General features: G+C 40.3%; 2 protein-coding genes across 7 annotated transcripts in view; both read left to right on the top strand.

Annotated features, from left to right (window-relative positions):
• Positions 1-1275, top strand: part of CBWD3 (COBW domain containing 3) — a 29593-nt gene extending 28318 nt beyond the window's left edge. For 3 of the 6 annotated variants that reach the window (XM_032212923.1, XM_032212921.1, XM_032212924.1), the window contains exon 16: positions 214-1275. In XM_032212923.1, the coding sequence (XP_032068814.1) occupies positions 214-287 (74 nt within the window). In that variant the 3' untranslated portion in view covers positions 288-1275. The remainder of the gene's footprint in view (positions 1-213) is intronic. The other 3 variants (XM_032212919.1, XM_032212918.1, XM_032212920.1) reach the window with 1 other exon arrangement.
• Positions 1276-10593: 9318 nt separating this feature from the next.
• Positions 10594-23109, top strand: part of PGM5 (phosphoglucomutase 5) — a 64268-nt gene continuing 51752 nt past the window's right edge. Inside the window, exon 1 of the mRNA XM_032214596.1 lies at positions 10594-11285. Coding sequence (XP_032070487.1) covers positions 11025-11285 — 261 coding nt within the window. The 5' untranslated portion in view covers positions 10594-11024. The remainder of the gene's footprint in view (positions 11286-23109) is intronic.

Below are 23109 nucleotides of genomic sequence, written 5' to 3' on the forward strand. Positions count from 1 at the left end.
TCCACAGAGTTTGCAACTGAGGTAGTTCTAGAAAGTTTATTAGAGAAGAATAATACTGATTTGATGGGGCTTTTCTTTATCTCTTTATCATCTGGTTTTAATAATTTTTTTGGTAAGCATTGGTTGTATTTCAGGAAACAGTGATGTTTCTCCTTAATACAGAGTATTGTCACATATTAAAAATGTTTTCATTTTTATGTTATTTGTCCCTAGGAAGGAACCTGGATAATGATATCCTTAAAGACCTCTTCATAGCAAATGTGACCAAAATAGAGGAAAATAGTTGATACCAGCTTCTGAGGAAAAGTGCTTTTTAACCCTGCATTTTTTACCAGTGAATTATTAAAATATTTTGCGCCTATTTTTCTTTTTTAATAGTTGAGCCTTACAAAACTATTGCCCATATATAGAATATCAAGTCTGAATTTGTCTAAAATTAGCAATTAATAAAGTAAATATGTGTATATCTTTGAAATATCATTTCTCAGTCTTTGTTCCAAGATGTTCCATTTAAAAAAAAACCCCGCACACATTAGTTATGGGAATGCATACCCATAATTTTCAGCCAATATGGCCAACAGACAATGGCGGTTGTTCAAGAGTATATCAGGATAAAGATTAGGGAAGGGTACTATAATGAACGTTGAAAATTGTTTCTTTAGAGCAGGGGTATCCAACCTTGGCAACTTAAGACTTCCACTCCCAGAATTTCCCAACCATAATGAACTCCCAGTTCTGAGAGTTGAACTCTACAAATCTTAAAGTTGCCAGGCTTGGATACCCCTGCTCTAAACTAATGAAATCACGGCTCAAATGTGAATACATTTCTTTAGTTTTGATACACTTCTGTTTTTTAAAGAACCAGGATGCCTTATCAAAAGAAATGAGGATGACACAACTTTATTTTAAAGGTAGGAGTGTGAATCTTCTGCTTGAAAGGAAATTTGAATCCCTCAAAGGTAGAGAGCATGGCTAGTTCTTTAAAGAGAAGAAAAAAATATTGGCCAGTGATTTCTCTCTCTCTCTCTCTCTGAAAGCAAACTGCAGAAAAACATTCATTTTTCACCCTTTTCCATTGCGCTATAAACTCTGATTTCTGTTCAGTTGCCTAATTGGGTATAGTGGTTGGACTGCCATCCCAAGCACTGATTTCCTGAATCTCTAAGACAGCACTTGTTACTTCTTTCGAAGCCATAGATATAAATGGACGTAAGTATCACACCCTGTAATAAACCACTATTTTATTAACTCTTCTAATGTATCAGATTTCACATAAATCTTAATAAAGATTTCCATCTACTTTTCAACTATACCAATTTTCTGATTGATTTTCTCATCCTCAAGGTAATTATTATTCTGTCAATAGAAGTGGCTGGTTGACCCTGAGTGATCTTTAAAATCAGACATGTTCTTAAAGTGAAATTCTAGTAAAGAGTAAGATCCACTGATATACCGGTATTTGCAATAAGATTGCACATAACAAGTGCTCAGTTCTTCTAATCCAGGGATTTGAAATAGTTCAAAACAAGGATATTATTTTCTATTTTTTAACATGATAGGAAAATAATGAAGTTTGGTGAATTTGATAAAAATATTGGATAACTGCTTTAACATGTTCTGCTATTTTTAGAAAGCTTTAAATAATCTTGGTAAATTTTGTAATTCAATTATAGATGAACAAGCTATGTTTTGAAATTAATCATTTAACAGTATATCTCAATAAGCAATAGCTCAACATCAGAAAGATTATTCTGAAATTTAAATACATCCGACCAGAAATATGTGAGTCTACTCTAAGTGGATGTTACAAGATAGTACATGTTTTATTGCCTGATTTACTAATGGGGTAAAAAGCACTAAAAAAAAAGAATTCATTACTTTTATAGTGTAGTGCAGTGGTGTCTTATAAATAAACTTCTTTCATTTAGTTTAAGGCTGATTAATGTACACATAAAAATATAAAAATAAGAATTTTGTAAATGTTACCATCCACTTCAGGCTTTGTAGTCAATGCATTGTAATCAATGCAGAGTAACTTAATTCTAAACAGGATAGGATGAATGTTTTCATTTATTTTTTAAACACAAATATATTAGAAACACGTGGCAGATTTTACAAGGGTGTGGGTTGAATCAGTTCCAGAGTACTGTTAGAAGATTAGCTAAGCAAGCAACTCTTGAATTTTCTGCACCAAGTTTTCTCTTTCTCACCTTATTTTGTACTCTGGGAAGGAAACATGGATAATTACTATGTTTTTCCTGGTACAAATAAATAAGTTTTTCCTGGATTTCTCTGTATCATACCACATACCTATTATAGCATTTTAATATTTCAATATTTAATATTTCTATGTCTTTATTTACTGCAAAGGCAATTTGACAAGAATTTTAATTTTTGTGCTTTTTCTGCCTACGGATAAGGGGTTTTTCTCCTCTATTAAAAAAAATTAAAAAGGTTCTTTATCTGTATTTTTAAAGTACTGTCCCATGATTTGAAAAGAAAGAAACCTCTACTACTGTAAACATAGCATCCTTGTTTGTTCATCTATCGTTTCTTCTCAACCTCCATTCCACCCCTTGTAATAACCTAGAATACCTCTCCAGTTCATTTTCCCCACTTCATGAATAAGCTATGCCTTCTTTCTATGAGTGTCCACTTTGCCTTGCTTTCCAAAAAATCCCATTGCCTAGAGGCTCTCTTCCAGAATACTCTCTGATTTCTGGACTGTAAGCCACCAGAAAGTAGGATAGGCTTTCAAGAAGACATGCATCTTTTAACCAACATTAATTTACCAAAAAATGAAACAAAACACTTATCAGAATTTTGAGCCCAATAATTAGTTTTAACAGTTCCTACTTCTTCCATATAAATATTCCAGTTCCCTTTATTTCAGTCGTCTAGTAGGCTGATTGGACCATCACCTGTCACTATTAGCCATGATATCAACGGTTGATGACTACAACTTATCATTTGGCAAGCCATGCCATGCCCCTCTTTAAAACCCCATTAACACGGGACACCTGGATAGGATTTCTGAGTTCACCTTCCTATGTGACGCTCCTGTCAGTCAGAGGGAAAGGGAGGGGGGGTCCCCTCTGATGCGCTCCCCCCTTCCCTAGGGATTAGAGCATGCCAATGGAAAAGGAGACCCTCCCTCTTCAGATGACAAGGAGGGTAGAAACGGGGCAATAAAAGACCCCACAGCTTCGAAGCTGGGTCATTCGGTCGCACCGCTTGCAGGTCTTCGTGGCCGCGTGGATCTTCCCTTCCTATGAGCCCATCCGGCGAGGAAGCCTTTCAGGAACCTCTCCGAGGAGGTCGGAGTTCAGATGAGGAAGAAAGTCCCGGCGTCTTGGGCGAAAGGCCCCGTCCCAAGGAGACCCGGAGCGGCGGTGGCGGGAACCACCAGCCTGCCAGAGCAACGGTGGCTGCTGCAGCTGCGACGCCGCCCGAGGGGCTGGCCAAGCCTCCTTACTCCTACATCGCGCTGATCACCATGGCCATCCTGCAGAGCCCGCAGCAGCAGCTCCCTCTGAGCGACATCTGCGCCTTCATCCGCGGGCGTTTCGCCTACTACGGCCGGCGCTTCCCCGCCTGGCAGAACTCCATCCGCCACAACCTCTCGCTCAACGACTGCTTCGTCAAAGTGCCCCGCCAGCCCGGCAGCCCCGGCAAAGGCCACTTGTGGCGCCTCCACCCGGCCTCGCAGGGCATGTTTCACAACGGCAGCTTCCTGAGGCGCCGGCAGCGTTTCAAGCGGCCTCCGGGACCCTCGGCCGCCGGGATCCTGCTCTTCCCACCTTCCCCTGGGCCTTTGCTGCCTCCGGCCGCCGGGCTTCTGCCCGCCTGCACCTCGCCGCCGTCGACGGAAAGAAGAGCGGGAGCGGCCCGTGGGTCCGTGCAAGCGGGGAAGGGGCGCCAGGAAGAAAAGAGACCCCCGGGGGGAATCGGCCTGCAGGGCGGCGACAGCAGCAGCAGCAGGTGCTCCTTCAGCATCGAGAGCATCATGAAGACGGCGCCCGCCCTGGTGCAGCTGAGCGCTTGGATCCCCTCCTCTCCCGCCGCCACCTGCAACCGCAGCCCGGCTCTGCTCTCCCGCCCGGAGCGCCTCGTGGCCTCGTGGAGGACCTTGCTGGCTCCCGGCACCGGTCAGGGTCCCGCAGCGCTCTTCGCGGGTCACTCAGAGTTGACCCTCAGCCCGTCTCCTGCCTTTTAGACCCGCGCTCCCTTTCTCTTACCGGACTTTGCAAATTGCTTGCAGGCGACAGTTTCAAGGACGCGTCGGATCTTTCATCTGACCTCCAATCGCTCTGCTTTAGCACGCCCCCCCCCCCAAAAAAAAAACCCTGAAGAGATGGCTCCTTAAATTGTGAAAGTCACTTCCCCGGTTTCCCTCTTTCGCACCACGCCGATGAGGATGCCTGACTCCCTTCCTGGGGTGAAGCACAGCATCCTACATAAGGAAAACGTCGTCCTTCTTCAGGCAGCGACTGAGCAAAGTTTACATGTGCCCCACATCTAAAGATCCACTTTAATACAGTGAAGTGTGACTGAACCAAAAAGAAAGAAAGAAAGAAAGCAACTTGACAGACTCCTTGTTTTCTAATCAGAATTGGGTTGGAGCTGACTGCTCAATTGGTTGTCAACATTTAAAAAAAAAACAGAAATAGACGACTGATGAAAGGGCTAAATTGATAAAAGATATTCCATTTTATGAACAGCATGAGGCACTTTGAATCCCAGGTTTTCCATTTACCTCCTTATAGCAACTTGTGTTTGTATTTCCTTCCAGTTGAGAATATTCATTCTTTTTTCCCCCCCAAATATTGTGGGTTATTCTGGATTATTAGAATTAGTCTGGTCCTTTTCATCTGTCCTCCCATACCTACCTATATAATGCTGTATTCCTCAATAATGATTGTAATCACTCACATTAAAGCTATATATATCCTAAAATTCAAGAAATTAACCAAGTTTGAAACTTATCCAAAGAGAGACTGACTCCATGCAGAGATCAGATGTCCAAGAATCTTTCATTAGATTTGTTTGTCAAACATCAACAGGTTGTTTAGAGCAACTAAAAATTATAACTCTTTTTGTTATTTCTTACATTTTACTTTCAACTACTTGGTTCAACATGTCTCCTAATTCCCAGCCACTATAATTAGTTTTGAACTGAAAAGATCTCTGTTTGCATTTCTACTTTATACACATATCCCATTCCTTAGTTTATTCTTTCCATAAAGCATCAAAACGTATTTTGAACTATGGCAAATTATTATAATAGTATAAGTTAGAGTGTCTTTGGCACCAAAGTCAAATATAGGTAGTTCTCATGTGAACAGATTGCCCTTCTTGGAGAATAGATCAGTATGTATTATGCTATCTGTTCTAGGCCTCAAAAAATATCTTATTTAGTTCAGAAATATATCCCACAGCAAAATTTCAAGGGCCAGCTATAAATGTAATCAACTTCTATTCCTAGAATGGAGGGAACCTCATTTTATTATTTGCTTCAGACAACAAAATAGTTTTGGAGGAATTTTTCTTCAATAAAAAAAAGTTCAGAGAGAGCAGACTGCAGGGAAGTTAAGATAAAGATTGCCAGTAACCCAGCTCATCTGCTAGGGTAGATAGAGAATTAAGCATCCTATGTCATCTGCTTGCTTTTTCATATCTAATTTATTTCCATCCTATGTTTTGTACATGATCCTGGGGGATCTGGGTTTTATCAAAACACATTATTACTTCTGTGAGACTTATGTAAAGGCAAACTGTATTATACAGAATCAAACAATAAATTAAGATAGTAAAAAACATTTTTGTTAAATTTAGGTGGTTATCTTTTTAATGTTCTGCACATATAAAAATTCTGTTTGCAATAAAGTAGATCAGAGAAGGTGCCATGCTAATTTTTTGTGGTTCTTTGTGTGTGTTATATATAGGATTTTTTTCCCAATGCGGAAATGATTTTTAAAAATAGTATAGTACTACATCAGTGAGTAAAATTTGCTCTCATTTTAGTTAAGTGTGTGTTTAGGCTAAACATAATATCATAGCCCCAGATTGGGGAATCAAAAAACATCTATCTAATAGCCCACACTGGACCAGTAAGTCAAAATACAGTCCATAACCTTCAATGAAGATGCTTTCACTCTGCAGTGGAATGATTTCAATTGATAAACAAACACATCTTTTCCTGTCAGATTGCATTATATTAAGCATTTGTAGGTCCATGCTTCTTTATGCAACTTTTAATTTCTGCACGGCTTTTGCATTCAACATCAGGCTTATAACCATACATCAACACAGGTTGTTACTTATACAATGCGTTAACTATAAATGGAAAAACATGTCAAAGCAGTTGGAAAGTAGCCGAAGATGGCACTTCATCCTGCAGTGGATTGACTTGGGCTAATAATGAGATCTATGTGTCTGTCTATCTATCTGCCTGTCTATCTATCGACACCATCTAAACATATACACATGCATGCACACATATACCTATGATTTAACTTTATTTGGAAATTTGTCTTGATAGCATACATAGATATTACAAACGCAACCAAAAAGGATATGAGATATGTTTTATTAACAAGAAATAAAACTGCTCCTGAATTTATGTTAATAGTGGTTAACAAACAACTTTTTTTCAAGGTTACCAAAACTTATATTTTTATACAGCTGAACTCGAGTGTTCTGATTAAGGTTATGTGTATCTTGGGAAAAAAATAGTATACAATGTAGATTTTTCACTCCAGGTGGCGCTATTTAATCACTTTCTCTGGTATTTGAAAAAGTTTAAAATACAGGCACCAAGCTGCTATTTTGGATTTCTATTGTCAGAATAAATATTTTTCTTGCTTGCTTTTCAAATTATTAAATCTTATTTTGGTTTTTTTAGTACTATATTCTAGGATTGGTGGCATTATTGTGGATGCTTTATTTAAGGTTTTCTCCAAGAAGAAAAGCAGCACTGAATAAGTTTCTGAACCTGCTACCCAGTTGCTGGTAATCAGTATAGTGTTTCCAGGGAGAAAGAGAAAGAAGGTATACAACATAAGTGAGATTAACATATGTTTTATCTGGAATATTTGCTACAATTTTTGCAGATTTTGTCAGAAAAACATCTTGGGCTGAAAAGCTTTGCATTTCTACAGTATCCTTAGTTAATCACCATCCCTTTCAAATATATTAACTCTAAAACAATAATACTTACCCTGAATATTAAGACAAGCTTAGAATTATACATATTTAATATTGTCTAATTAATGCAATCTCATATCAATATTATGAGATTAAAATATATATGCATGTCTTAGCATTTGTGAATGTTTTTAAAGTAATTACAAGCATCGAGCTGCATAAAAATAGAATTTTTCTGATGATTCACAAAAATTATTTTACTTTTTCCATAACTTTAATTCCCAGGAGTTTATTGTTACATTTCACAAAGATTATTGGCAGTTATTCAACACTCTGTGCAGAACATTCAGGCAGTTAAGAAAGTACTCAATACAGCAGTGAAATAAACAGAAAATATCCATATATAACAGGGAAGTATATTACAATTGTTGTATTTTTCATTAAGTATACATATTAAAAATTTTTTAATACAGCTCAGGACAAGAGATAAGTGTTCATAATAAAAATATAGTAATAGAATTAGTAGAGCTTTTCACTGAAAAATGGAGGATGGATGAAGTAGAAAATCCAGCAGATGCTAAATAAGTTTATCTATTAATACTTTACTGTATATCCATGTTTACAGGAATAGTGCTTTTTACCTTTGGTTTAAATAGAAAACTGGAAGCAGGTAAATGTGCATTCTGAACTTACAAACAAGTCTTTTCTTCTTACATAGCAAAAGGGAGGGGGGGGGGAGAAGAAGCATTATTCCAGATTTTTTTTTGCCACTTTGTAAATCCCAAAGTTTTCCAAAGCTTGCTTCAGAATAATTAGGTTTGGCAACAACCTCGTAAAGGAAGAAAATGCACAGTAATCTTTTGCTGTGTATCCCCACTTGCATAAATATAGTGAAAAGTAAGCTTAAACTAAAAGCATTTGGTAAACCTGCCAAGAGTATAAATTGAGCAATCTGATACCTTACTTTTCAAACATGATTTATGCATTGTGGCTGTTCCAATGCTCCATATGAACTGACTAAATATCCTAGAATTTGTTTCAGTGTTTTCCAATGTGCAAGACTTCCATTATAAACATGGTACCTCCCCGCCCCACCCTTTGCTGAATTTAGTGTTGGTGCTTAAAGCATTTCATCATTTATCTGAAAGTGATGAATTGCTGGTTTCCAGAAGACAATGCATTTTTTCGTATTTTGTCCTCACACTTATAGCATATACTTACTTGTAATTTCCCTTCGGTGTTTTTCTCTAAATACTGCTGGTCCTCATTAACTGAACTGCCTCCTTTAGTGACTGCAGTTACAAATGTGATGAAAAAGTAATTTTACTATCATTTACTACCTTGACAGGTCTGTAAAGCAAAGGAAAGCTGAAATAACATCGTAAGCACAGCTGCAGTTTCACTTAGTGGCTGCTTCACTTAACTCTGACTTACTGATCTAATGGTGGTCACTAAATGAGGACTTCCTATAAGCATAGTCTTGTAGATGAGTTTAAGATCAAGTATTTCAGCTAAACAAAGCTGTTAAGAAAGCTGAAATCAAAATTTCCTATTTCTTGACTAACAATTAAAAATTTCAAACTGGTCTTTATAGCACATAGTTTTTTAAGGTCCTTTATCCATTCCCCTTCCTGTAATCAATGCCACCAACTGAGTCCAGAGAGGTTACATCAGTGATTAAATGTATATCACAAGGTACATAAAGTTTATTTACATAGTTGCATACAAAATATGAGATATATACAAAAGGAGTAGTTTGTGTGGGGAGATTACAACATTTCCATTATTTTCTTCCTTTGTGTACATCCATGTCCTAATAGACACCTTCCCAAAGACATACTTCATAATGACGGTGTCCACCCTACTCCCTGATCCATAAACTAGCATATAATATGAAACTGGGGTAGACTAAACTGTGGGTAAGCATGGTGTGCAAATATCACCCAGCCTGTGACTTTGTATGAAATATGCCTGATGAATTCCTTCTTCAGCTACAATCAATAGCTTGATGGTTGGAATTCCTGAGATATAAATTTATCCCATTTAAACATACAGGAAAAATACAGTATTTAGGAACATAATATAGAATATGTTTATCTTCCCTTAACATGATGAGAAACTGAATTGTTTTATGTCAGTCAATGTGTTCTTATTGTGACATATTTTTTCTTCCATATTCTTTTCCAGCCAGTCTTGTACCAAACTATCTCTGGCATCATCAGAGTAATGGATCCAAAATAGCACAGTGAGGAAACAGTATATTATTTATTGGGTAACTTTAGATTCTGGACTTAATGGTCTTTGGATGGTAAATTGTGTTAAGATTAGAATACGTTCTAGGTTAGCTAGGGCTATCCCAATTTGGGGCTATAGTCTGCTGGCATAGAATAAAAAGTCCTTATTAAAGGGCTTGAAAATATGATAATAATGTAGTTCAATCCTGTTAATCTGGTGGATGGAGACCTAGGATTTAATCTCAAAGGAGAAAGAGGAAAAAGTGATTCCTTCTTCTGAAATAAGCCATTATGGAATGGTTTCCATTTAACCACCAATTGTGTTTCTTTTTTCTCTGGCTGGATTTCTGACCCAGGGGAGAAAGAGGAAATTCATTAAAAAAAGGCAAAAAGGACAGTAAGAACAATAAGAATGGGGACGTGTGGGTGACAGAACAGGACAAACATAAAAACAAGAGATGCAGCACAAAATTATGTGAAAATTGAGTATATTTTGCATCACCGCTATCAATCTTTTTTTCCCTTCCAATGTCCTCTCCTTTCTTTGTGTCTTACAGAGTGAAAACCTGAGGGTGGGGCCTATAAAATTACTGATTTAAAGTTGTAACAACTTTATTTAGCTGAAGAACTAAACAGATAATGTTCAATTAATTACCATTTGGAGGAGCCTTTTTTGTTTTCTAATGCATACCAGCTGCTTCTGGTATTAGACAAAGGAAACCTTAACCTTGCATTTTCAAAAATGGTGACTTGAGAACTCACCTGATACCAAGGCCCAAAGTAACAGGAGGTGGGGGGGAAGGTTACTAAACCAAATCCAAGTTATAAAAGGAACCCAACTGCACTGTCAATGCTGGTGTGTCATGCGGATTGCTTGGAAATACATAACCTTTCATCCTGGTTGATCCCATTGTCCTAACAGAACATTATCCTAATGCTTTTAGCATTGTGGGCCTTGCACCCTTATGGGCTGCGATTCCAGCCCAGAACTCTCTTTTAGCTGATCCAAAAGAGCATTCCCAACCAGCAAGTCGAGAAGCGGGCCAGGCTGATCTATAAAGGGGCTGGGCGGCTTTGTGCAAAATAGAAAGCTGGAGGACTGACAGGATGTGATCCTCTGGAACAAATGTCTTTCACAGAGAGAGAGAGAGAGAGAGAAGAGAGAGAGAGAGAGAGAGAGAGAGAGAGAGAGACGCCCCAGCTTCTAGTTACATCTCTGGCAGCGAACAACAATCCTCAGCTTCGCTTACCAGGGTTATTACTGGCCGAGGCTGCCGCCTGCAAAAGAGGCTTTGGCAGCCCCCTCGTGTCCTTCTTCGAAAAGGGCAGCTGGCTCGTCCCGGAGGACACTGCAGAGAGGGAGAGCGTGGGCAAAGCGGCTGCGAGCGCCCCGGGCGGGAAGAAACCTCTTGCTCTTTGCTTTCCTGAAGCGAACTTGCCTTCGGCATCATGCATAGCCAAGGGACGCCGAGGCAGAACGAGGATTAAGGCGGGAAAAGAGGCGCGGTGGAGTGGCTGGGCAGGGCGGGGCGGCGCTGGGAGCTCATCCTTCTCCTAACGGGAGCGCCCCAGGCAAGGGGCATCGCCGCGCCGACCGAAAGAAGCTCCTCGCCGGGATCCTGTGCAGGTTAGAAGCCGAGCGCCATGGAAGGGAGCCCGATCCCGGTGCTGACCATGCAAACGGTCCCGTACGAGGACCAGAAGCCGACGGGCGGCGGCGGGCTCAGGAGGCCCACCGCGGTCTTCGAGGGCCAGCGCAATTACTTGCCCAACTTCATCCAGAGCCTGCTCTCCTCCATCGACCTGCGCGACCGCCAGGGCTGCACCATGGTGGTGGGCAGCGACGGCAGGTACTTCAGCAGGACGGCCACCGAGGTGGTGGTGCAGATGGCGGCAGCTAACGGGGTAAGGGCGGCGCCTCCTCCCTTGGCTCCGCCGGAGCTTCGTTGAAGGAGGACTTTCTCCAGCAGGATATTAGGGGATTTCTCCCATCCCCCAGCACTTGTAACCAAGAATGTGGATGAGGCTATTAGGGCAATTTGTCCTTATCCATTTTGGGGAATTCTGGATTCCAAAAAAGTTTGGATCCAGTTGATCTTGTAAAAACCAATTTATAAAAGGTCAATTGGATCCGATCTCCTTTTGATTCAAGTTGCCATTATTCTAGTGGATAATGGATTGGATCCATAGGGTAATGGATCTCCAGCCCATGATTTATTTATCACATCTTATTACAAATGTGCAGGATATATATTCTGTCATGCACCATCTTTCTGTTATCTATGGCTTCCATTCAATTCATTTATATCTATAACGGCTCATGCTTTCCTTTGTAGATCTGTTTGTTAGCCTGCCCTTCATTGCCCCATCTGTGTAAGTTCCTAACTGTTGTAATGATCGAAGTGTGCTACAGGACTTGGTGTACTGATTGGTTTGTTGTGAGTGTTAGAGAAGAGCTATTGATAGTTTACAGTTTACTGGGGTCTATTTCGGAAGCTCATTAAATTTCTGTTTTTGACATACTGAGTTTGAGTTTGACATATTTACTCCAATAGTGTATGGAAATAATGAAGTGATTTTGCATTGTGTTGTCTTTCTTGTCTTCCACCATATCTACCAAATTGTTCTGAAGTCTTTGTCAATTTCCCCCCTTTTAGTATAGTGTCACGTTCTTTTTGTTATTCACTCAATCTGCCTGATCATATAGTTTACATATGGCATGCTTTCAGCTGTTCCTGCCTTTTCATGACCTAATAGAACTACAATATAAACCATCAAAAATTTAGCCTACCGTATAATGCAAACTCAGTCTGTATGGTTAGTTCAGTGTGCTGTATGAAGCCAGGAAGTTGTGTTAACTAAGCAGAGTATATGGTGAAATACATGTAAATGTATTGTGTGAATTCAGCTGGTAATCACTCTTGTAATCTATTTATATTTCTATAATTTCATAGAATAAGATGGATTTGAAATCTGTGAAGTGAAAGGTTACAGTTTCTCGAGCATGGTTATCTACATTACTTTAGTTTAAAAGTAGTTCCATCACGCCAGTAAATCTATTTAGGAAGAAAAATGTGCACTTAGACATAATTAAGGCCGGTTTACAAATTTAAAATCCATAATAATTTCAATATAACAAGGATATGTTTAATATCCAAGCTATACGTATCACATTTTTATACTTTTGAAGGCCATACAGTGTATTTCTGAGTCAGTGACATCTGCCTGACCTTTTTATTGGCTTGCAGAGAATAAGGAATCTCCCTCTGAAGAGACAATAGTAGATTTGCTGTGGGAAAGTATTGGAGACAAATCTGCCTTGGAAGGAAATTCAAACATTCAGCCAAATCCTCTACAAATGTCTTTCATACTTTTACTGAAGAATTTTGACATGGTCTTTGTTATGCTCTTAACAAAGAGAGAGATAATCTAAAAAGGAGTGCCCACCATTTGTATTTTCTACTGATATTAAGAAACTGGATTTGATGGCGCACCTCTTGCCACCTTGGTGGATTGTTCACTTCCAAAACTACACACAAAAAAGTTTATGAATAGCCTATATAAACCAGTTATAAACTTGAATAGACCTAATCTGAAGCTAGGATTGTAAAGAGCAAAGCACAAATTGGAGATAAAGGAGATTAAAAGCTAGAATAAGAAAGACCAAACAGGCTGCTAATTAGCATGATTTCCAAGCTTAAATCGATTTTACCTGTAGGATTTTATCAGATGAGTTGGAAATGTCTCTTCTTCTTTTGCTCCTGCTTAAGCATAAACATGGCCCAGTAATGTTTTTTTTTTCCTGTCATGTTAGTTTTTCACCGCCAGCCTCCTTCCCAGCTCCAGTCTCTAAAAGGGATCCTTTCCTTTTTCAGGTCTAAATTTTATATTTTGTTTTTTGTTCTGATATAATTTTAATGGCTAAAGTTTGTTACCCTTCACTGACATTCGGTTGCTGGTGTGGTCAAGGTTTAGGATTTCCCCAGTTATTATTGTTATTTTATAGATTGCTGTAGTTATACTCCTTTCTGGCTGGTTGCTGGGTTTGGTCCTCTGTGTCCAATTTGACTTGGACTTGAGAGACATCTGCTTGATAATGCCTGATTCGTGCTTTGCATAGGACTTTTCAGGTCTTGCATGGATTCCTCAGACAGTAAATGGAGAACAAATCCTTGTTGCACAGAAGAGTTAAAACCCATTGGTCTAAGTTACTGTCAATACTCACTTTGCCCACTTAGAGTGATTGATGGCCCACAGGTAACACCTGGAGCAGTGGTGGGTTCCTAACCAGTTTGCTACTGGTTCGCTGAGAGGGTGTTTTGCACGCACGTGCCGCACATTGCACATGCGCAGTTGACTGAAAACGGTGATGGCAGAAGAGATCGGGGAACTGGTTCGGGGGTGTGGCAGGCCTGGGTCGCTGCTGGTTCCAGTGATCCAGGTCTCCATACCACTACCGGTTCAGCCGAACTGGTAGGAACCCACCACCGACCTGAAGGAAAGAGAATCCATCAGTCCCTTGCCTTAACCTGGTACACAATAAATAAGGATAATGCAATCCGGTGACATTGGTTTATGGTAGAATGGGGATCTGAATGGGGCCAGTCAACATTGTGCTGACATATTGTTTTGCTGACTAAATAACTGCTGGAGAGCATATTAATTCAGCAGTGAGGAAGAGCCCTATGAATTCTGATTAGAATAGTTCCTGGAAAATAGTTTAACTAGCGTGGATATAATTGATCACCCACACAGTATATACTTGTTCCAGTAGATTCTTTCTTTATCCCCTCCCATTACTTGGATATTTTGTCCATACTGTACAGTATCAGCACTTTATTTTTCCCCCTTTGCTGTGCATTTTGGAGCCCCCTGGTTAAATATTCCAAATTGTTGACATTAAAAAAAATCTAACCTTTTTCTCTATTATATCACATCAGGCTTGACCTTCCCCACAAGATATGTCAGAAGGACAGATCAGACGACTGTATTGCAATAATAATTTATTTCTGATTATTTTCTCAAAACTGCAGGCAATAGTGCTGCTATTTTGATATCGTATTGACTTGGCTTCACAACCATTTCCTTATCAAATGCCATCATAATTTAGAATTAGTTTAGAATTAGTTAAATGTTCATTATATTCTTGAAAAATATGTCTTGTCATGAATGCTAAGACTTTCTTCTTTTAATCCAATCTTGTTAAATTTGTTGAGGAAAAAATATAAGTGAAGGAAACAATCTGTTCTTCGGTATGGAATGTGGGAAAGAGCCGAAGAACATGCTTTGTGTGGGGAAAAAATTCCATGTTTGATCCAGAATCTTAAAAACATGCCTCTTATTTGACTGTTTGCCAGTAATGACAGTTAAGAGCCAGAAGCATTAAAAAGCAGTATTACTTTCTATAAGACAGCTTTACTTTCAGTTTCAGTGCACTACTACGTTTGATTAAAATGGGAAAACATTAGCTGGTTCATACAGTGCATTAAGCAGTGTTTTTATTAATTATGGTTTATTGACTAAATTACAGTTGGCCAGTATCACACAGTAAGTTAAGCCATGAAAACTGGTTGAGAAACCAAAATGGACAGTATGGAGATTCTCAGTCATCCAGATCATGGTCGTCCTAAAAGTGCTTTTCTGAAAGGCAACTGGACTTTCTTGGTTTTTTTTTTCTTTGAAAACATTTTGCTCCTCATCCAAGAAGCTTCTTCAAACAAGTTACTTTAAGTGATGTGAATTTGGCCGTTACAAAGAACATATAAGGAATACAAAAACAAAAACTTGGCAGCATCTGAGATGTAATCTTTGTCTATGCATATTTCAAAGTTAATTTATTGCTTTAAATGTATGACAATTGTGAAAGAGATTGGTCGGCGTAGCAATTCTTAAGACTTTTCCTTAACAAGTCACTCAAATAGAATTTTATGTGACCAAGTGTTCTATATTTTTCAAACTATGTATGGGACATTAGAATTCTGATAATAGTGCCTTGACTGAAATAGACAGAAATAGTTTTACATTCCACTGAAATGTATTAAAAGTCAAGGCATTTTAAGAGTTAGCTTTTTTAAATAAACTATGTCATTTTAATTTTAAGGCAAGGCACAGATAATTTAGAACAATCCATTCTTTGAATGTATAGGATTTGCGAGCTCAAACATTCTAGACACTCTGGCCAAGTATGCTTTAAACAATTTCACCCATGTGTCCCAGTTTCTTCAGCTTGTTTTTATTTTTATTAAAAGAAAAAAAACAGCCTTTTGAGAAATATTCTTCCACTGTTTACAAAAAGGAGTTGCATGATTAAGAGCTCCTTTGCACACAACGCCTCCCCCCCCCCACAACTAGACTGTAAATGTCTGTTCACCAGTATGTTTCAAAGAGTGGTAGGATTCAAATTTTTCTATTACCAGTTTTGTGGGCATGGCTTGGTGGGCATGGCAGGGGAAGGATACTGTATAATCTTCATTCCCTTCACACTCCAAGGGAAGGATACTGTAAAATCTCCATTCCCTCTCCACTTCAGGGGAAGGATATTGTAAAATCTCCATTCCCTCCCCACTCCAAGAGAAGGTTACTGCAAAATCCCCATTCTCTCCTGATCAGTTGGGACTCGGGAGGCAGAGAATAGATGGGGGCAGGCCCAGTCCGAGGTGGTATTTACCTGTTCTCCGAACTGCTCAAAATTTCAGCTACCGGTTCTCCAGAACTGTTCAGAACCTGCTGAATACCACCTCTGGTTTCAAATCTATACATTTTTGTTATTCTAAGAATGTTTCAAATTTTGAAACTAGTAGAACAACATCTAAGAACAGGTTGTGCTTCATGATATTCTACAGAATTGTCCAAGCCAAATATACACTCTTCTCAGGTCTTTCAACAGATGACTAGTCTGTCTATATAGATCCTGTCTATGTTCAAAGCCCATAAATCAGCAAGACACTTTTCTTAAAATTGAGAATACCGTCCAGATCATACAGTACATAAAGTAAGGCATAGTTATTTTAATAGTCAAAGGGATTCGTGCGAAGAAAATTGGAACACGTTCATGGCTACCAGTTAAATGCTTCTAATACTTGGAAGTACAAAACATTTGAGTAGTCACATTCTCAAGGGATAAACTCTTACAGGTTTTTTTTAGAATAAAACAACTGATTATATAGCAGTTGTAAAGTTAATAGTACAGTATGATAGAACAGTTAATTAACTTCTACTGCATGCTAAGCAGAGATGGTATTCTGTTTTCTTCACTACTGGTTTGGTAGTGGGAGCGCACACGTCTGGGCATGCGCAGAAGGTCCTTGATGACATCTGGGTGGGTGGGCAGAGCCTTGCGCCGCTGCCACTACCAGTTCGTCGGAAGTGGTAGCATAGCACCTCGGATGTTAAGCCTTCAAGATTTGGCCAATTTTTTTCCTCCATCTATTAGTATACGGATCTTCCATGGATCGCCGTATCCATTCCTTTTTAGGGCTAAACAATATCAGTTGCCTCAATGTGCAAACATTGGTACAAACAGGGAAGCAGGCCCTTCTCGCTAAAAGTATTTACGATAGAGACGTTGATATATGTTGTGTGTCAGAATTGAGATTGCCAAACGATGGAACTGCTACAATATCAGTCCCACACAAAAAGGGATCTATACAACTATTCTATAGCGGCCCAACAAACGGTTCTGGGCTCGCTGGTGTCGGCTTTGCCCTCAGTCAAAAAGCCGCAAAAGCAGTCATAGCCTGGAAGCCGATAAATTCACGATTAGCCTACCTTCGTATCAAAAGCCGTCCATTCAATGTATCATTATTATCGGTCTATGCACCTACGAATGCTAATGATCAGGCGACAATTGAAGAATTCTATCATCAGCTGGAAGACGAACTATCACTAATTCCTAGAAAGGATTTCCTGATCGTAGTGGGTGACTTTAACGCCCAAGTTGGTGGAAGCAGAAGACAAGGTAAAATAACTGGCTGTTACATTCCACATACCAACACCTGTCAAAATGGCGAACGTCTCATTGAGCTAGCAAGTCACCACGGGCTCATGCTTACTAACACGTTCTTTTGCCATAAGAAGCGGCATCTTCAAACGTGGGTAAGCCCTGACGGAGCAACTAGAAACCAAATAGACTATATTTTAATCAAGCAGAAATGGAGCAAATCAGTTACTGACTGCAGGTCCTTTTGGGGACTCGATGTTGCAACCGATCATGCCTTAGTGGCTGCCAAATTCCATCTTAAATTCCAAAACAGAATGCATAAACCAGCTCCAAAACGACTGAATATTCACAGCCTCCAAGATCCCAAGATAAGAGACCACTTTATGAAATCTCTTGAGGAAGAAGTATCAAAATCGGATAAAATGCCACAATCAGTCGATGAATCATGGTCGCTCCTTCGAAAACAATTGCAAGCTACGGTTAGCCAATGCATTCCACCATATGAACATCAGAAAAATGACTGGATTTCACATGCCACCATCCAGCTTTCCCAACAAAGGAAGCTAGCTCTTGCAAATAATAATCATCCATTAGCTGCCCAACTTGCCCGTGAAGTTAAAAGAAGTGCTAGGCAGGATAAAGAGACCTTTTATAATCAGCTAGCCACAGAACTGGAAACAGCTCAACATCATGGCGATTACAGAAAGTTCTTCAGATTGGTCAGAGTTACTGCTGGGAAATATTCAACCCCAGTCAGTCAGTGTATCACAGATAAAACTGGCCACAAGATTACCGACGTAGAAGCTAGATTGACTAGGTGGTGTGAATATTTTGAAGACCTGCTGAACCGACCAGAACCGATTACGGCTGAAACAGATAATACAGATGCTCCAAATCACCAGCCGTATGATATCAACGATTTGCTGCCATCAGGATTAGAAATTGCGGCAGTCATTCAAAAGCTAAAAAATAACAAGACCCCTGGAGATGACTGTCTCAGCGCCGAAATTTTTAAAGCCGGTGGTATCCATGTGATTAGTGCAATGGAAAGTGTTTTCAGTCTTATCTGGAAGGAAGAACAAATTCCAAAAGATTGGGAAACTGCATTGCTACTACCTTTATACAAAAAAGGTACTAAAACCGAGTGCAAAAACTACCGAGGAATTTCACTAATTAATTTGGCATATAAGATTCTTGAGGCCATAATACTGAATCGTATAAAAGATGGATGACAACAAAGAACCCGGGAAAATCAGGCGGGTTTTAGGTCAGGGAGGGGGTGTATTGACCAAATTAGTGCCCTATGACACCTACTAGAACTGCGCCACGAGTACAGGCAGCCAACCTACATTGCCTTTCTCGACTTTACTGCTGCTTTTGATAGCATTCATAGAGAAAGTCTGTGGAAGTTATTACATCAAGACGGAATTCCAAACAAGCTGTGTGGCATAATAACAGCCCTTTATCGCCATACATCCTGCAAAGTAAAAGCCTATAATGAAGAAAGTGACGCTTTCACTGTAAACTCTGGAGTCAGGCAAGGTGGTATCTTGTCACCAACTTTATTATACATCGGAATGGATGCCATATTGTCAAAAGCGCTTGATAATCAACCGGGAGGAGTCATTATCTACCCAAATAACTTTATACTGACCGACTTAACATTCGCCGATGACATTGCCCTGATCGCAGATTCGTTGGATTCACTACAAGACATGGTGGATAGAGTGGCAAAAGAAGCTGCAAGTCTAGGCTTAGTCCTTAGTGGCAACAAGTCCAAGCTTATGATGTGCTGCAACCACATAGACGACCAAACCATCCACATTCAAAATGAACCAATTAGCAATAGCAATAGCAGTTAGACTTATATACCGCTTCATAGGGCTTTCAGCCCTCTCTAAGCGGTTTACAGAGTCAGCATATCGCCCCCACAGTCTGGGTCCTCATTTCACCCACCTCGGAAGGATGGAAGGCTGAGTCAACCTTGAGCCAGTGAGATTTGAACCGCTGAACTGCAGATAACAGTCAGCTGAAGTGGCCTGCAGTACTGCACCCTAACCACTGCACCACAGTTGAAGCTGTTGATCATTTCACCTACCTTGGCAGCAACATTACGGGAAATGGAGATGTTTCTTCAGAAATAAGTGCTAGAATTCAAAAAGCAACAAATGCCTGGAGCTCACTCAAGAAACTCTGGGCTAGGAAAGACATTCGCCTGAAAACCAAAGTTCGTATATACAAGGCTGCTATCATACCAACGTTATTATACGGTTGTGAAACCTGGCCAATAAAAGTTGCTCATCAACACAAACTGGACTTATTTCAAAACCGTTGCTTGCGTAGACTTACGAAAATCAAGTACTCTGAAAGAATATCCAATGCTGAAATCCGCCGAAGATGTGATATCAATGAAAATGTATCTGCCATTATAGAACTTAGACGCTGGCGCTGGCTAGGCCATACATTGAGAATGCCAGATAATCGAATCCCAAAAATTTCCCTGCTTGCAGAGCCTGGTCCGACCTGGAAACGGCCAAAAGGAGGTGTTCGTCTAACCACTCTGCGTCACTTCAAACGGAAAGCCGAAGATATAGTCATGCGCCCATTCAATCTTAGCCGAAAATCATATAATAGCGACTCGCTGCACCACCTGACAACCCTAGCCCAGGACCGAAAACAGTGGCATCAAGGTGATTCGAGTCTTGGTCTCATAATATTCTATTAGCTGCAATGTTGGTAGTGTAGTGTTGGTATTCCAAACTCACCACTACCAAAACAAAACAAAAACAAAATTATTAGCTTAATTTAAAATAAAAGTATTAACTATGTCTCCATGCCCGTTGGATGTTGATTCTATTCTCTTTTGGATTATGACTTTTGATTTGCTGCACAAAGCTTGAAACAGCACTAATATTATGTTGATACATTCTTATATTAAAGGATACATTTTCTATGGTTTTGTCATTCTCATCCAGGCATTTTATATATTTATTTATTACACACACACACACACACACACACACACACACACACACACCAGTGGTGACTTCCGGATCCTGTTGCAACCGGTATAGTGCAACGGGGCTGGCGACCATCACATGAACGTGTGCACACATGTGCAGTGCACGCATGCGTCCTTACCTCCTGCGATGCTCCTTGATGCCTCTGCAATGCTCCAGCTCCTCAGCGGAGCGTCATTCAGGCGCCGTACACTCCGTGCATGTACACGGAAGCACTGAAGAGCTCAAATACAGTAAAGGATGGTGGGCCCTCCAGAACACCGTACTGGAACGGTAGCTGGTGCTCCCCGCAGGCACCGGTACACCCATACCGGGGCGTACCGCCTACAACCCACCACTGACACACACACTCTTACAGATACAGTATATACTTCCTTCATTATTTTTACAGATAACTCAATAGCCAACATACCTTTCTCCTCCTATTTTGCCCACAACAATTCTGTGACAGGTGCTGAGATTAAGTGATTGTGCAAAGAATATCCAGATGGCTTTCATGGCTAAGGCTAGACTAGAATTCATGGTTGCCCGTTTGTACCTAGTGCCTTAACCTTAGACAAAACTGGCTGATTGTTATTCATTTGTTATGTATAGATTATCAGTAGTGTATTTGAAAAGTGGTATAAGAACAAACCACATAAAATCTGTACAAAATGTTGATGTATCCATTACATGATTTCTGTGCCTATCATTTGGCAACATCTCTATAGTGTGAATTTTAACAATCTGCATTGCTTCCTAGTTTTTTAAGGTCTGAGCTGGATTGTTGACTGTGGTTATGTGTAGAACATGTCACACATTGCCATGTTATGATTTTCTGTGCTTTGTATAAATGCCAAAAGCTATGCCACAGTGTATTTTAAATAACAAATCTAACTTACAAATGTATTTGCAATTTTCAGTAAAAAATATGTGATACTGACTGATTCGAATGGTTATTCAATATTTATTTTATATTTTTATTCCACCCTTCCTTAACAAAATTGAAGCCAAGATGATTGACTTTGTCTGATTCTCTATTCTTTTCAAGTCTTACTTTTTTATTAACTTAACAAAAATATATGACCTGTCATTTTAGGAATTGCTTGAATGTTTTTAAGCAGATTGGATCAAAAGTTGACTTTGTAAATATGTGCAATCTAAATATGCATTGTTTTACAAGACATGTATATAAACAAAAAACTGGAAAAATTATCCCAGAGTTTGCAATAATCTGTTCCCATCTTTTTAGAGCTGAGGTGGTGCAATGGTTAGAGTGCAGCACTGCAGGTTACTTCAGCTGACTGCTACCTGCAGTTCGGCAGTTCAAATCCCACCAGGCTCAAGGTGGGTAAAATGAGGACCCAGATTGTGAGGGCAATATGCTGACTCTGTAAACCACTTAGAGAAGGCTGTAAAAGCACTATGAAGTGATATATGTGCTAAGTGCTATTGCTATCTTTCTAGCATTGGTACCTCCCCTTGACAGAAAAAGCTGAGTGAAGACAAGTCTACAGTATGATATAGAAATAAGGGGCACACTTTCACAAACAGAAAGAAGTCTTTAAAAGGATGAAAAATACTCCAAAATGATTCTGGATATTATTTTATTCTAGGTCAAATATGAAAAGACTTAGAATTGCCTGAAAAGGTTTACTTTTAAACCAAAAGAAATGCCTGGAGCGACGTTGGAGGGCTAGTAACTCCGAATCCGACCGAACACAATTAAGAGCCTTTATTAGGACTTATCTAGTGGCGATACGGGCGGCAAAATGTGTGCATTTTTCCGCTCTTATCACATCCGCAGAATCTCGCCCAGCCGCCTGTTTGGGATAGCCCGCTCCCTCTTGAAAGGGAGGGATGCGGACGAACCCTTACAGGGTAGAGCTGAGGAATTTGTTCGGTTTCTGTCGGATAAAATTGCTCGGATCCAGACAGACCTGGACTCCACTTGGACGGTACCAGCTGAAGCGCCTGGGGAAGGTCCTGATCAGATTTTATGAAGCGAGTTTCAACTTGTCGCTCCTGAGGAAGCAGACAAGGCCATGGGAGCAGTGAGTGCCTCCACCTGTTTACTGGATCCGTGTCCCTCCTGGCTGGTCTCGACCAGCAGGGAGATGACACGTGGCTGGCTCCAGAGGATTGTTAACACCTCTCTTCTGGAGGGATCCTTCCCACATTCTCTAAAGGATGCGGTGGTGAGACCCCTCCTCAAGAAACCATTCCTGGATCCAGCCATTTTAAACAATTATCGCCCAGTCTCCAACCTCCCGTTCATAGGGAAGGTTGTCAAGAAGGTGGTGGCCTTTCAACTCCGGCGGACCTTGGATAAAGCAGATTATCTGGATCCCTTTCAGTCGGGTTTCAGGCCTGGTTACGGCACAGAAACTGCTTTGGTCGCGCTGATCGATGATCTCTGGCGGACCAGGGATAGAGGACATTCTATCCTAGTGCTCCTTGACCTCTCAGCGGCCTTCGATACCATCGACCATGGTATCCTTCTGCGACGGTTACGGGAGGTGGGAGTGGGAGGCACCATCTTAAGGTGGTTCTCCTCCTACCTCTTGGACAGGTCGCAGTCGGTGTTGGTTAGAGGACAGAGGTCTACCCCTAGGCCCCTTGAGTGTGGCGTGCCACAGGGTTCGGTCGTGTCCCCCCTCCTATTTAATTTAATGAAGCCGCTGGGTGAGATCATCCGGCGGCACGGAATTAAATATCATCAATATGCAGACGATACTCAAATGTATCTGTCTGCCCCGTGCCAACTCAGCGAAGCAGTGGAAGTGATGTG

The sequence above is a fragment of the Thamnophis elegans genome, chromosome 3, assembly GCF_009769535.1.
Source record: "Thamnophis elegans isolate rThaEle1 chromosome 3, rThaEle1.pri, whole genome shotgun sequence".
NCBI classification, from domain to species: Eukaryota; Metazoa; Chordata; class Lepidosauria; order Squamata; family Colubridae; genus Thamnophis; species Thamnophis elegans.